General features: G+C 42.2%; 1 protein-coding gene across 1 annotated transcript in view; it reads right to left on the minus strand.

Moving 5' to 3' along the window:
- The window catches only part of LOC103681875 (adhesion G protein-coupled receptor E4-like), a 53,333-nt gene continuing 38,298 nt past the window's right edge, over positions 1-15,035 (minus strand). The window contains exons 11-16 of the mRNA XM_040629452.1: positions 13,173-13,408; positions 11,275-11,341; positions 10,592-10,683; positions 9,209-9,389; positions 3,014-3,109; positions 1-783 (exon numbers count right to left, since the gene is read on the minus strand). Coding sequence (XP_040485386.1) covers positions 676-783; positions 3,014-3,109; positions 9,209-9,389; positions 10,592-10,683; positions 11,275-11,341; positions 13,173-13,408 — 780 coding nt within the window. The 3' untranslated portion in view covers positions 1-675. The remainder of the gene's footprint in view (positions 784-3,013; positions 3,110-9,208; positions 9,390-10,591; positions 10,684-11,274; positions 11,342-13,172; positions 13,409-15,035) is intronic.

The raw sequence follows: 15,035 nt of genomic DNA on the forward strand, positions 1-15,035 counted from the left end.
AAGTTACCTATACATTTATTAATTCTAATGCTGAAAAACAGTCCTAGAATCCAATTACTTTGAAAAAGAAATTAGAAATATTAAAACACACAAGGCCAAACAACTGCTGTGATCTTCACACTGTTGGTTTGGGAGCATTTCCACAAAAACATATTCCAGATGACACTAAGAAAACAAAATTAACCCAATAAATGAGTAGGTTTGCTGGTCTCCTAAGCACAAGACCCTTCCTGTTGATAATGCGCTCCTGAGTGGGATGGTGGTGGAATTTTGCATCACAAGAATGCAATCCCCCTGTTTATATTAGTTCACATGGGAGTTATTGAATTCTGAAAATGTCGAGTTTGCAAAATTTTCAGGAGCACAAAATGCACAGAGAGAGAAACCTGCCGGGTGAATCTAGATGTTGGCTAATAAATCCCGGGCAAGGTAGGGATACCTGGAAGAAGAAAATCCCCTTATTTTCTTCATTATTAAAAATTATTCTTTGAGCATTTATTGGCATGTGATATACAATACTGGGTATGGGTCTCAGAGGTCTCCCCATGACCCCTTTTTTCCATGGAGCTAGAAGCCAAAATAGAGAAAGGCCTCAGCTGCTTTCAGGAGGAAGATACAGATGGTGGCATTTGTCTGATCCACGTGTGACCACAGGGGGCGCTGTCCAGAAGCAGCTCAGTTTTCTGCTCTTAGCCAAAAGGCAGAGACAGGAGTCTGAGGCTGTGGTTGCACGGAAGCCACGTCTCTTCTGCGAAAGACTTCTGATGATGTCCCTGGTTCCTCCTATTTGGGGGAGATAATATGTAGAACAAGCTGAAGAGAAATTAACACCTCAGGAAATGACAAGCCAGAATCTCTCTAAGGTCCAAAGCTCAGTAAAGAGATCCTAATATCTGACTCTAGAGCCTTTCCTCCCCCCAACACCATCTATGATGGTCTTTTTATTTATCTGATCTTTTCACAAACATTTACAGGGTGTTTGTTTACTGTGTGCCAAGCAGCATTCGAAGTTCTTAACACATATGGCCTCGCTTTCTTCTCATGATGAGACAGATACTATCACCATCCTCATCGTACAGATGAAGTCCTGAGGCTCAGAGACAGTAAGTGGTTAGAACAGGCTCATGCAGCCTGGAAGTGGTGGAGTCGGGACTTGAACTCAGGCATGTTGGCTCCTTTCAAACAGTGAGGGATCACTAAATGCTACAGAGGGTCAGTGAAGACTGTAAGGTTGAATATCCTTTTGTTGTTCATTTTTACATATTTAATTTTTCAGAGAGAGAGTGTGAGAGCAAGTTGTGGGAAGGGTACAGAGAGAGGGAGAGAGAGAACCTCAAGCAAATTCCATACCCAGCGCGGAGCCCAACGTGGGGCTCAATCTCACCACCCTGAGATCATGATCTGAGTTGAAACCAAGAGTGGGACGCTACACCAGCTGAGCCACGTAGACGTTGGTGTCCAAAGATAAGGGGATAGGATTACTGTTTGTGGCCTTCGATATAGCTGACTCTTGATAATTTGGTATTAATACAAGTAGTGTTGACATGGTTCAGAGTAGAGCAAAGTGCTTTCATGTACATTGTTTAGTTCCTCAGTCAATCAGACATTTTAATGACGAATGAATGGAGTCTCAGGGAGGCTCACCTACTTGCCCAGCATCTACCAGCTGGAACCTGAAAGGATCAATATTCAAACTCAAATCGGGTGAACCCCAGAGTCCATGCAATGGATTCCACTATGCGACATGTTTTTGGAGACCACATGTGTTGGGACAGTTCTTTGACACAGTTCAGGTTGACATATCCTTTGGCTGCTGGCGGTTTCAGCCAAGGGGTGAACAAGTGACATATACTGTTAGGACACAGTCAGCAGCCAGTAAACAGAATTGTCCTCGGTCTGAAAGTGCATGTCCCAGGAAGCTGGTCCCAAAAGTTGTTGACGATCTGGAGTGACAAACAACTCTGGTGACAACCAAGGAAAGCTGTCAACTTTCAGAGGAAAACAGACCTGAGTCTGAACCCCAGTACCCAGCTGAGTAGCTTTGGGCCAACCATGTGGACTTTCCCAGGCTGCATCCTCATCTATAAACAAGGATCTTAGACACTCAACAAGTGAGCATCTTTTGTGGGCCAGGCATTGCCCTAGGTAGAAGGAAAATGATAGTAACCACAGCACTAAAACTTACAGGGGGCAGAGATTGACCAAAGGTAAACACTTTCACTTTTTCAGAGTAAGACAGATATCATACAGAGAGGCACATGATGCAGAGAATTAAAATAGAAGGTGATGATAGATAGTGAAAGACTGTCACCGTGGCCACCTTACTGGAAACAAAACTCCCCCTACCTCATGAGTCCTGATTTCTCTTTGCTGCTCTGTATTTTTCCATAGCCCACATCACTTTGTGAAATACTGTATAATCCATGTTTGGGGGTTTATTGTTGCCCCCCCTACCAGAACATCAGTTCTGTGAGGGCAAGGATTTTTGTCAGTGTATCCTCACTGTTTCCCCAGCAACTAAAAAAAGTGTCTGGCACGTACAAATACTCAGTAAATTTTTGTTAAATGAACATTGTTAAATAAATTTAAATTTTTTGATAAATATCATTTGAATATTCATGGAAAGACTGGAGAGAGAGAAGGAGAGAAAGGAAGGAAGGAAGAAGAGAGAGAAAGAACAAGGAAGGGAGGAAGAAGGGGGAAGATAAGGGAAAGGAAGGGAAAGGAAAAGAAGGGAAGGGAAAGGGAAGGGATGGAAAGGGAAGGGAAGGGAAGTAGGGAAGGGAAGGAAAGGAGGGAAGGGAAGGAAGGGAAGGGAAGAAAGGGAAGGGAAAAAGAAAAGACAAAAGAAAAGAGTTCCTCTGGTTTTGGTCTCAAAAACCAGAAACCACCAGCATAATGGAGGAAGTAATGCAATTTCTCTTTTTCTTCAGATCAAGGGACCAGGAAACTCCTGGCAGTACAAGAGGTTGGGTTCAGCCAGTACACGGCATTGCAGAGAAGCTGGTCTTACCATTTTGGTTTGGGTTGTAGAGCGCGTTACCTCAATACTTTCAGTTTCAACCCCTTTCCAGATTCCAGTAAACCACTTCTTGTATTCCATTCGCACCTGAGGAATATAGAGGTTTGTGTCACATCAGGAGCTTGCTTAGGGAGAAAAGACCCTGAATAGGAGGCTAGAGATTCACATGCCAAACCCCATGACCACCCTCTCATTGGTTTTCTGTATAGTCTTGGACATCCTCTTCTTGGTTCATTTTAAAATTCAACTTCTGGGGCACCTGGGTGGCTCAGTCGTTAAGCTTCTGCCTTTGGCTCAGGTCATGATCCCAGGGTCCTGGGATTGAGCACCGCATCCGGCTCCCTGCTCAGCGGGAAGCCTGCTTCTCCCTCTCCCACTCCCCCTGCTTGTGTTCCCTCTCTCACTGTGTCTTTCTCTGTCAAATAAATACAATATTTTTAAAAAATAAAATTCGAATTCTTCATTCTAGAAAATGTATTTACGAAATGTGGGGCATCACGAAGTCTCTATAGAGTCTATAGGGTGGTGGTGGTAATGATGATCCTGACAATGAGGAGGAGGAGGATGGTGAAGGTGATGGTGGTGATCACGGAAGTGATGATGGTCATGATGACAGTGATGACAGTGCAGGTGATGGTGCTGGTGGTGGTGATTATAACAATGAAAGTCAACATTTATTGAATACTAACAATCTTCAATACACTTTATTTTACATAATATATCATTTCATCCTTACATAAACCAAATGACGAAAGTTCTTCTGTTACCCCCAATTAAAGATAAAGAAGCTGAAGCTGTTGAAATTAAATGGACTTGTCTAAGATCCTACAGCCAGCATTCAGTACCTCATCATTCTCACACCAGAGCCCTGACACTAACCACTATGCTGAACCACTCCCAGTGATTGCATGGATTCCTTCCTGAAACCTGCTTAGCATGTTTTAAAAAGATATTTTAATATGTAATATTCAACATTATTTCACCAAGACACTTAAGTTGTACTTTACTTCAGGGTGTGAGAAATACCAACAATTAAAACAGTAGGAGATGAAAGAGAAATAAATGAAGTGTTATGATACTCTCTGCCACTGGCATCTTAATCGCTGGTAGTTCTGCTCAATAGCAAAGGGAGAAAAGCCAGGAAAACTGTTTCCAATATTCTAAAAGGAGTCAAAATACAAGATGATGACCCTTACAAGAACTTAATGTGTGCCAAGGACTGCGCTAGGAGATTCATATCACGATATCTCTTTTTTTTCTTTTTTAACTTTTTTATTTTATTTCTATTTTTTTATTAGTATGTTCATTTAGCCAGCATATAGTACATAATTAGTTTATGATGTAGTGTTCAATGATTCATTAGTTGCATATAACAACCGGTGCTCATCCCAACATGTGCCCTCCTTAATACCCATCACCTGGTAAGCCCATTCCCCACCCCCGCTTCCCTCTGTAACCCTCAGTTGTTTCCCGGAGTACAGAGTCTTTCATGGTTTGTCTCCCTCTCTGATTTCTTCCCATTCAGCTTTCCTTCCCTTCTCCTATGGTCCTCCACACTATTCCTTATGTTCCACATATGAGTGAAACCATATGATAATTGTCTTTTTCTGCCTGACTTATTTCATTTAGCATAATCCCCTCCAGTTCCATCCATGTTGATGCAAATGGTGGGTATTCATCCTTTCTGATGGCTGAATAATATTCCATTGTATATATGGACCACATCTTCTTTATCCATTCTTCTGTTAAAGGATATCTCAGCTCCTTCCACAGTCCAGCTATTGTGGATATTGCTACTATGAACATTGGGGTGCATGTGCTCTTCTTTTCACTACATCTGTATCTTTGGGGGTAAATACCTAGTAGTGCAATTCCTGGGTCGTAGGGTAGCTCTATTTCTAACTTCTTGAGGAACCTCCATACTGTTTTCCAAAGTGGCTGTACCAACTTGCATTCCCAACAACAGTGTAAGAGGGTTACCCTTTCTCCACATCCTCTCCAGCAGTTGTTGTTTCCCGTCTTGTTAATTTTAGTTATTCTAACTGGTGTAAGGTGGTATCTCATTGTGGTTTTGATTTGTATTTCCCTGATGGCAAGTGATGTGGAGCATTTTTTCATGTCCGTTGGCCGTTTGTATGTCTTCTTTGGAGAAGTGTCTGTTCATGTCTTCTGCCATTTCTTGACTGGATTATTTGTTTTTTGGGTGTTGAGTTTGAGAAGTTCTTTATAGATCTTGGATACCAGCCCCTTATCTGAACTGTCATTTGCAAATGTCTTCTCCCATTCCGTGGGTTGCCTTTAGTTTTGTTGACTATTTCCTCTGAGGTTTTATCTCGATGAAGTCCCAAAAGTTCATTTTTGCTTTTGTTTCCCTTGCCTTTGGAGATGTGTCTTGAAAGAAGTTGCTGTGGCTGATGGCAAAGAGGATACTGCTTATGCTCTACTCTAGGATTATCATGGATTCCTGTCTCACATTGAGGTTTTTCATCCATTTTGAGTTTGTCTTTGTGTATGGTGTAAGGGAATGGCCGGCTTTCATTCTTCTGTATATGGCTGTCCAATTTTCCCAGCACCATTTATTGAAGAGACTGTCTTTATTCCACTGGATGTTTTTTCCTGCTTTGTCAAAGATTAGTTGCCCAAAGAGCCGAGGGTCCATTTCTGGGTTCTCTATTCTGTTCCATTGGTCTATGTGTCTGGTTTTGTGCCAGTACCATGCTGTCTTTGTGATCACAGCTTTGTAGTACAGCTTGAAATCTGGCATTGTGATGCCCCCAGCTTTGTTTTTCCTTTTCAACAATTTCTTGGTGATTTGGGGCCTTTTCTGGTTCCACACAAATTGTCCTCAAAAGAGCAGGTGGAGCCGAGATGCCCTTCAACAGATGACTGGATTAAGAAGATGTGGTCCATATATACAATGGAATATTACTCAGCCATCAAAAGGAATGATTTCTCAACATTTGCTGCAACATGGACGGGACTGGAGGAGATAATGCTAAGCAAAATAAGTCAAGCAGAGAAAGACAATTATCATATGGTTTCACTCATTTATGGAACATAAGAAGTAGGAGGATCGGTAGGAGAAGAAAGGGAAGAAGAAAGCGGGGGGTAAACAGAAAGGGGAATGAACCATGAGAGACTGTGGACTCTGGGAGGCAAACTGAGGGCTTCAGAGGGGAGGGGGTTGGGGGAATGGGATAGGCTGGCGGTGGGTATGAAGAAGGGCATGTATTGCATGGTGCACTGGGTGTTATACGCAAGTAATGAATCATGGAACTTCACATCAAAAACTAGGGATGTACTGTGTGGTGACTAACATAATAAAGAAATATTATTTAAAAAAAAGAAAGAACGAAAGAAAAAGAAAAGAAACAAAAAAGAAATGTAAAATTTTAGCCTGAGGTATAAACAAATTGTGAGGGAAAACCTAGAGCTCCCTATATTATTTTTCCCCTGTTGCTGGAGTTTTACAGTCCTGTGGGAAATAAGCTTATCATTCACCTGTTCTTCCAGTCTGTTTTCTGGGGGAGGGACTTGCTGTTTGACTTCTCAGGTGTCTTTACCTGGATGGAGTGCCCCACCCCTTCTCAAGGGGATGGGCTTAATGTGAGCTGGTCAACTGTGTGGCTTTTGTTCCCTGGCAGCTTTCTGCTTCTGTTTAGAGGGTCAGAGCAAATATGGCTGTGCAGGAGGGGGAATGAACCATGAGAGACTGTGGACTCTGGGAAACAAACTGAGGGCTTCAGAGGGGAGGGGGGTGGGGGATTGGGATAGGCCGGTGATGGGTATTAAGGAGGGTACATATTGCATGGTGCACTGGGTGTTATGCGCAAATAATGAATCATGGAACATTACATCAAAAACTAAGGATATACTGTTGGGTGACTAACATAACATAGTAAAAAATTATTATAAAAAAATAAAAATAAAAAAAATATGGCTGTGCTGGAATCTCTGGCTCAGAGCTGCAAGGTCGCAGTCCCCTTTCTTCAATAAACTCTCCAGGTCAAACTGTCTCCACGTCTGTGTGTACCAAACTCCACAGACTCTCACTATTTCTGCCCTCTGCAACTCTCCCAGGGGAGTTCTGGGGACCCTAGAGTGTCTCTGCACTTTGTGACTTTGCAATTGCTAGTAGCTGTGGGCTCCCACGTGCATCCTTTCTGTAGCTCTCAGGTCATGGCTGGGTGCCTCCCCAGTGTCCTTTCAGGGGTCACACTACCCTAAGAGCTGTTGTTCAGTCATGGGCGAGGGGGTGCACCAAACTGCTGAATCCCGTGGTTCTTGCCCACTGCAACTGTCCTGGGGGAGTTCCAGGGATCCATGAGCATCTCTGCATTTTGTGACTTTGCAATTGCCAGTGACCATGGGCTCATGCGTGCACCCTCTTCCGTGGCTTCCAGTTCATGGCTGGGTGCCTCCCCAGTATTCTTTTGTGGGTCATACTGCCCTGAGAGCTGTTGCCCAGTCATGGGTGTAAGCTGTTTTATATCTTCCCTGGGAAGTTAAACAGTCCACACCTTCTAGTCCTTTTCAGGGTGGTCAGACAGAGAGCGGTTTCCCTATGGGCCAGCTGGTGGTTTATGGTGACCGGAGCTGAGAGTCCCTTCTGGGCTCACTGACTATAACCAGTCTCCCTGATCCACTGCTTGGGCGCTCTATTCGTCAGCCTCCCCCCTACTTTCTGAGTCTCCTGGAATTCCGAGACCACAATGATCCACCTAGAATTCTGCCCTATTCATACCCTGTGTCCTTTGCAGAAAGAGATGTCTCTCATTTGAACAGATTTCTAAGGGTCCCTATTTTTTGCTCCGGTGTTGTATCACTTTCCAGGGGCTGGCTTATGGAGGCCCCCTCCCCCCTCCATTTATCTTCTGATATTTCCCCCAAAGATTCAAGGTTCTACACCTCCTACCTTGCAAAAAGTAGTCATTTTTCTGCTTGTAGAGATCCAGATAAAACTTCTTACTTCTCGGGTTGAATTCATATGTGTTCAGAATGCTTTGATAGATATCCATCTAACTTTGAGGGACCAGATGGAATGAGGTCCTCTATTCTGATGCTATCTTACACCCCCCCCCCGCAGTATCTCTTTAATTCTCAACCCTGTGAGGCAGATATTGCCATGAACACAGGTGAGAATATTGAGACTCAGAGACAGTAAGAAGGCTTCCCAAGGTCACACAGCAACCTACTCAGTGGATAACCTGACATTAGAGCTACAGTCTCTCTGTTTTTGGCATAGTAAGCCAAATATTCCAGTGTCCCTCCTTAAAGTGCACCTCACTATAAAAGGCTTATATATCCTCTTTCTGGTGAACTCAGGGATGGACAAGGAACTTGCTCCACCCAATGAGAGAGAGCTAATTAAGCTACACGTTGCCAGGCTCTCCCTTCCCTTTGCCACGAGAATACCAGTGTTCTAAGTAAGGGCTGCTCGTCATTCAACCTTTATCCTAGAGTGAAGACAATGTAGATCAAGCCATGGCTGTGTAGTATGAGCAGGAAATAAACCTTTATTGTTATAAACCACTGAAATTAGGGGGTGGTGGCTATAGGTTACTGCAGCATAATCTCCCCTATTCTGACTGATACATGCTCTGCTATGGACTGAACTATGCCTCCTCAAAATTCACATGTTAAAGCCCTAACTTTCTAGTATGACTGTCTTTGAAGATATGATGACCTTTATAGAAGTGATTAAGGTTAAATGAGGTCATAAGGGTTGAGCCCTGATCCAACAGGATTAGTGTCCTAATAAGAAGAGGCATAAAAGCTCTCTCCTCTCTCCCATGTAAGGGCAGAGCAAGAGGTGGCCACATGCAAAAGGGAACAGAGCTCTCATCAGAACCCAACTGCACATGCACCCTAAACTCAGATTTATAGAATTATATGAGAATTATATGAGAAATTTCTGTTGCCCAAGCTACACAGTCTATGGTATTTTGATATGTCATCCCCAGCTGACAGAAGCACACTCTTAAGAGATAGGTTGGAATGTGAAGGTTAGTCAGGTGCCAGTGAAATGCAGAGCACATAGCATACCCAAGCAGTACCTAAACCCTCCTTTCAGAATGAAGGCAACCCCAAATACAAATATACAAGGTCAGAGAAGGGTGAGAATGGGAACAACCATTCAATAAGACTTTGGGAGTTGGCTGGTGAAGACAAAATAATTATCCTTACCTGGCGATTAAGGAGACAGTGTACCACAAAGAGCAAAACACCCTGCAGGACATTGATGATGGTGAATGTGTATGCAATGACTGATCCAATCGCCTTCCCGACCTCTTCAACCATAAAAAGGCCAAGGCCCCAAGAACAGCCCAGGATAAATAGCTGAGCAATGGCTTTAAATGTCATGACTCTGAAAAGGAACAGGAGCTATAATAAGTATCATTTGTCACTACGTGCTGGGCACTGTGCTAAATGCTTGGCCCACATTACCTGATTTAAACTTCACATCTACCTCATGTGCTAAGTGACCTATGCAGTCATACGACTCAAAGATGAAGAAGAATCTATGTTTTCAATGGTTGCTTCTGAGAATAATGCTTTCTCCTATTCTTGGAAGTGATTTATCTGCAAGTCTTTTACCTGGCTCTATTGGAAAATGTGTGGAAGTGCCTTCTAGAAATTTGTATTGGAAATGTGTTGATGATGCTATCATGACTTCAGAATATAACATGCTATTGTGTTTCTTCAAATGACAATTGTGTTTTATAAAACAGAATGGGGTTGTTAGTGCCACCTGTCTGGGAGAGCTGACGTGTGTGTGTGTGTGTGTGTGTGTGTGTGTGTGTGTGTGTGTGAGCATGCATGCACACAGGGGTGTTAGCCTGCCCTCATCCAACCCATGTAGAGGGATGAAGAAATGCCAAGAAGGGTGAGGCCGTGACCCTCCAGGATGGAAAACACTAAGGCGAAGAGATGTCAGATTGGTCTGGTAAGTAGATGAGATCAAAGCCAGGGTCTGAAATTGGAAAGATATTCCTTTAAATTTTTTCCACGTGACTCACCAATGCAAGATTTTTGCTACTCTAGGGTAAAATAAGCATTTGCTCTTCTTATCAACGGGGGGATGGTAGTCATGCCCACCACATAGATTGGAGTTATGAGCATTCAGTAAACGAATATTGCTAAATTCCAAATATCTACTAAGTTCCTAGTTAATGTTAGTTGTGCTTTTCATTATTTTTAATCATTTAGTTCAGCACAGTAAGAACTGAGCATCACCAGCCAAGGATAATGGAGTTCCCAGAAGTGGGTGGACTCGTGGGGTGGGGAAGGGAGGATAATGTTGATACTCTTGGCATGAATTTCATATGAAGAGTGTGCTACACAAAAGAGGCATTCAATGAATATTTGTCGAATAAAGCGATCAAGGAGTACAGTAAGCTACCTGAAAATTATAATTTTTACTTCTAGAAGTTGTACCTCACACACCCTTTATCCAGTACCATGAAATGTTATATCAGATTTTTGTATAGGGTTTTCTTTCCCAGGCACAAAGAAAAGTAGTCCCGTAGGAAGAATCTGTAGATACCACTGATTTTGGGACCTTCTTACCTGGTGTTCTGAATGGTAGAAACTTCTTTATTGAGGGATGAAAGTTTGCTTCTCAAAATCCACAGAATTTGGATGTAAAACACCAAGTTTATCTGTGGACACAAAATGAAATATTGACTTGGAATTTTATTTTGAGGCCATGCAATGCAACCTAACTTGAGGTGGACCTAAGTATCTTTTTCCAAAAGATACAGGCTTCATAGGATGCTATGCGCATATGCTCTGGTCTTTGATACAGCACATTGTGTGTATGCATACCTGTGGCACTTGGTGCTTGATAAGGGTGACTATATAATGTATCCTTCAAATCAAGACACCTTGAAAGTGAAAGGTTACTATTAGTGTCTATATCAGGACAATGGATGTGATCAGGAAGTTGCTGGCAAAGAGGAGAACATGTCACTCTGTGCGGAGTAGATACTTGCTAAATAATTGTTGAATGAACAAACATGGGATTTTTAGAGGAATACCTAGCAGAGTTATATTACATCAAAGCAACAAGTGAATCATAATGGAACAAGGGAAAAACATATGAAGACAGTACTTCCAGGAAGAGGAGTTAATCACATTAGGCTCTATTTTCTTACCTTCACTTCATTTCCATCTTTGCAGAAAGAAACACACTCCATGCTTGGCCAACCCAGGGCAGGCACACCCATAAATAACAATCACTAGTCACTCACCAAGATAATGACTGCCACTGGCCCCATGAAACTCCAGATGAACCCTTTATCGAGCTTGAGCCAGCAGCTGTTGAGAAAAAAGTATATGCATGAGCTGCCTATTTCTCAGAGGGCAGAGAGCTTGAATTCAAACTCCTGTAGCAAGATCAAACCAGTGCTGGGAACCATTTAGTTCAGAACCTAGATTTTAGATACAATCAGACATGGGTTCTCATCTGATAGAAGCTGTATGCTCAAAGCCTCAGTTTCCTCAAGTGTAAAGTGGGGGCAGACAGAAGTACTGAAAAGATTAAATGATTACAGTGGCTATATGCCAAGACTTGAAGTCAGGGAGGGTCAGTCCTCTGACTTTGTTTCTCTCTTTCAATATTGTGTTAGCTATTCAGGATCTTTTGCTTCTCTATATAAACATTAGAATCAGTTTATCATTATCTACAAAATAATTTTTTGGGATTGTGAATTCGAATCCATTGAATCTATACATCAAGTTGGGAGGAACTGACTGACTTCTTGACAATATTGAACCTTCCTATCCATGAACATGGTCTATCTCTCCATTTATTTGAATCTTCTTTGATTTCTTTCATCAGACTTTGGCCGTTTTCCTCATATAGATCTTGTAGAAAAGATCAATGAGATAATGTGTATATAGTTTTTGAGTATGGTTCCTGGCAAAGAGGTTAAAGCTCAATAAATCATACCCCAAAATAATGCTATCAGAAAGAGAGTAAAAGTAGTAATTTAACCACAGCAAGAAAATCTACCAACATTAACTAAGCATAGTCCATGTACCAAGTACCCTGTTGCCCAAACACTTTTTACTATGTCATGCCTTATGTTGGCAAAGAGAGTATAAATTATTCTGAAGAAAGACATGGCAGCATAAAAGTAGTACATGTAATAAGCAATTGCCAACACTCAGTGAGCAGAAAAGCTCCCACACTTAAATTCTATTCTAAGTGTTACAAAGGATGGCCCAGAAGCCAAACCCAGTCCACTCCTTGTTTCTGTAAATAAAGTTTTATTGAAACATAGCCACATCCATCCATTTACATGTGGTCTATGAATTGGCCGCTTTCCCACCACAAGGGCAACATTGAGTAATTGCCACAAAGACCATATGGCCCACAGAGACAGAAGCAGTTAACATTTGGCCCTTTATAGAAAGTTTGCCAACCCCTGATCTATGCTACCATGAGATCTCCAGAATCATTCTGGCAGGACATAGGGTTCTGGCTGGAGACAGGACATCTTTTTTCTTTCAAGAGAGACACCTTTATTGTTGTTTTAGCACATGCACATCTACTCCCTAACCAAAGCCCCATTGCCAAAATACTAACGTCTTTAGCTAACTTTGCAGAGCTTTGCAAACTTCTTCAGTGATGCAGAAATTCCTTTAGTGAGGAATTCTGACTTACTCTCCTTTTAACTGAGACCGTAAGAATGTTTCTTAGATGCACTAAGATCAAGATGTCCTGTGTATGAGATGCTGACCCCACAGGATCATGGGGAGGATGAGACATAATGTGCACTATCTCTCATGCACAGAGGCCACAGGTGGGCTTTTCCATCTCTGAATTTCCTAAGTACACATTTTTGTCCCGAAAGTCCTGAAGTTGTATTCAAATTTTTATGTGTAAGTACATTTGTCTGAGAGGTACATTTCCCTATTTGGGGAAATAGGCCCAGGATTTCACCAAAAGTCTCAAAAGGATCCAACGCCAAACATGCTGAGAACCATTGCTCTAGGAATTCCTAAGAAAATAGGATTCTGTTAAAACGGGACTGGTTTTGTGAAGTATAATTCACAAAAGGAAATGGACTGAAGTGTTTTTTTATTTCAGATCATGTATCAGCCACGACACCACTTCTACCATAAAGGCGCACATCATGCTTACTGAGTATGTGATCCATAGTTTTGGGGTCCTACTATTGCAGACACAGCCACAGTGAGAGCTGGAATCCCATAGCCTAAAGGGTACACGAACTTCTTCTTGAATTTGCCTGCACTGGTGTAGTTGGCCACTTTGAGATTCCTAACGGTGAGGAAGAGATGCAGCCCTTCAAGGAGCATCCAGGTGAAGGAGGCCAGGTAGAGGTAGTGCAGCAGCCCTGCGATGATGGAGCACAGCACCTGGAGGGGAGACAAGAGTGAGGAATGTGGTCTGTACCTCGTCATGTCCTTAGCACTTAGCATTTCCTGGATGTTGGCCTGCATTTTTAATTCTAACACCTGTGACTGTATGCCTGGGGGCAACACACTTTTGTGGAGCTTTCACCGACCCCATCCTTACCCCACGTGTGGAGCAGGCCAGTAATGCAGAGGAATGAATGCTCTGGGAACAGTCCTCAGATCCATGACAGACCAGTGTTGGAAATGGATAGTCCATGTCCCTTGCCCTTTGGGCAGGTGTGATGCCTAATTTTATGTGTCAACTAGACTGAGCTAAGGAATGCCCAGATAACATGTAAAACATCATTTCTGGGTGTGTCTGTGAGGGTGTTTCAGGAATTATGAATTAGCATTTGAGTCAGGAGACTGAGTAAAGAAGATCACACTCACCAGTGTGGGTGGGTATCATCCAATCCACCCCGGGGCCTAAATAAAACTTTTATGTAAATGGGAAAATTAGCTCTCTCTGCTTGAACTGGGATATCTCGAGCTTGGTGTCTACAGATCTCATAGTCAACCTTGTAATTAGGAAACATTCATGGGCTATACCAACTTGCATTCCCACCAACAGTGTAAGAGGGATCCCTTTCTCCACATCCTCTCTAACATTTGTTGTTTCTTGCCTTGTCAATTTTTGCCATTCTAACTGGCGTAAGGCAGTATCTCAATGTGGTTTTGATTTGAATTTCCCTGATGGCTAATGATTTTGAACATTTCTTCATGTGTTTGTTAGACATTTGTATGTCTTCATTGGAAAAGTGTCTGTTCATATCTTCTGCCCATTTTTTGATTTGTTTATTTGTTTCTCATGTATTGAGTTTGAGAAGTTCTTTGTAGATCTTAGATACCAGTCTTTTTTTTATTTTTATTTTTTTATCTGTATTGTCATTTGCAAATATCTTCTCCCATTCCGTGGGCTGCCTCTTAGTTTTTTTGACTATTTCCCTGGCTGTGCAGAAGCTTTTTATCTTTTTTTTTATTAGTAATATTTTTTTATTATATTATGTTAGTCACCATACAGTACATCCCTAGTTTTTGATGTAAAGTTCCATGATTCATTACTTGCGTATAACACCCAGTGCACCATGCAATACGTGCCCTCCTTAATACCCATCAGGAGTTTTTAATCTTGATGAAGTCTCACAAGTTCATTTTTTCTTTTGTTTCTCTTGCCTTGGGAGATGTGTCATGAAAAAATTTGCTGTGGCCGATGTCAAAGAGGTTGCTGCCTATGTTCTGCTCTAGGATTTTCATGGATTCCTGTCTCACATCGAGGTCTTTCATCCATTTGGAGTATCTTTGTGTATGGTGTGAGAGAGTGGTCAAGTTTCATTCTTTTGCATAGAGCTGTCCAATTTTCCCAGCACCATTTATTGAAGAGACTGTCTTTTTTCCACTGGATGTTTTTTCCTGCTTTGCCAAAGATTAGTTGCCCAAAGAGCCGAGGGTCCATTTCTGGGTTCTCTATTCTGTTCCATTGGTCTATGTGTCTGTTTTTGTGCCAGTATCATGCTGTCTTTGTAATCACAGCTTTGTAGTACAGCTTGAAATCCGGCAACGTGATGCCCCCAGCTTTGTTTTTCAATAA

The sequence above is a fragment of the Ursus maritimus genome, unplaced genomic scaffold (assembly GCF_017311325.1).
Source record: "Ursus maritimus isolate PB19 unplaced genomic scaffold, ASM1731132v1 scaffold_14, whole genome shotgun sequence".
Lineage (NCBI taxonomy): Eukaryota > Metazoa > Chordata > Mammalia > Carnivora > Ursidae > Ursus > Ursus maritimus.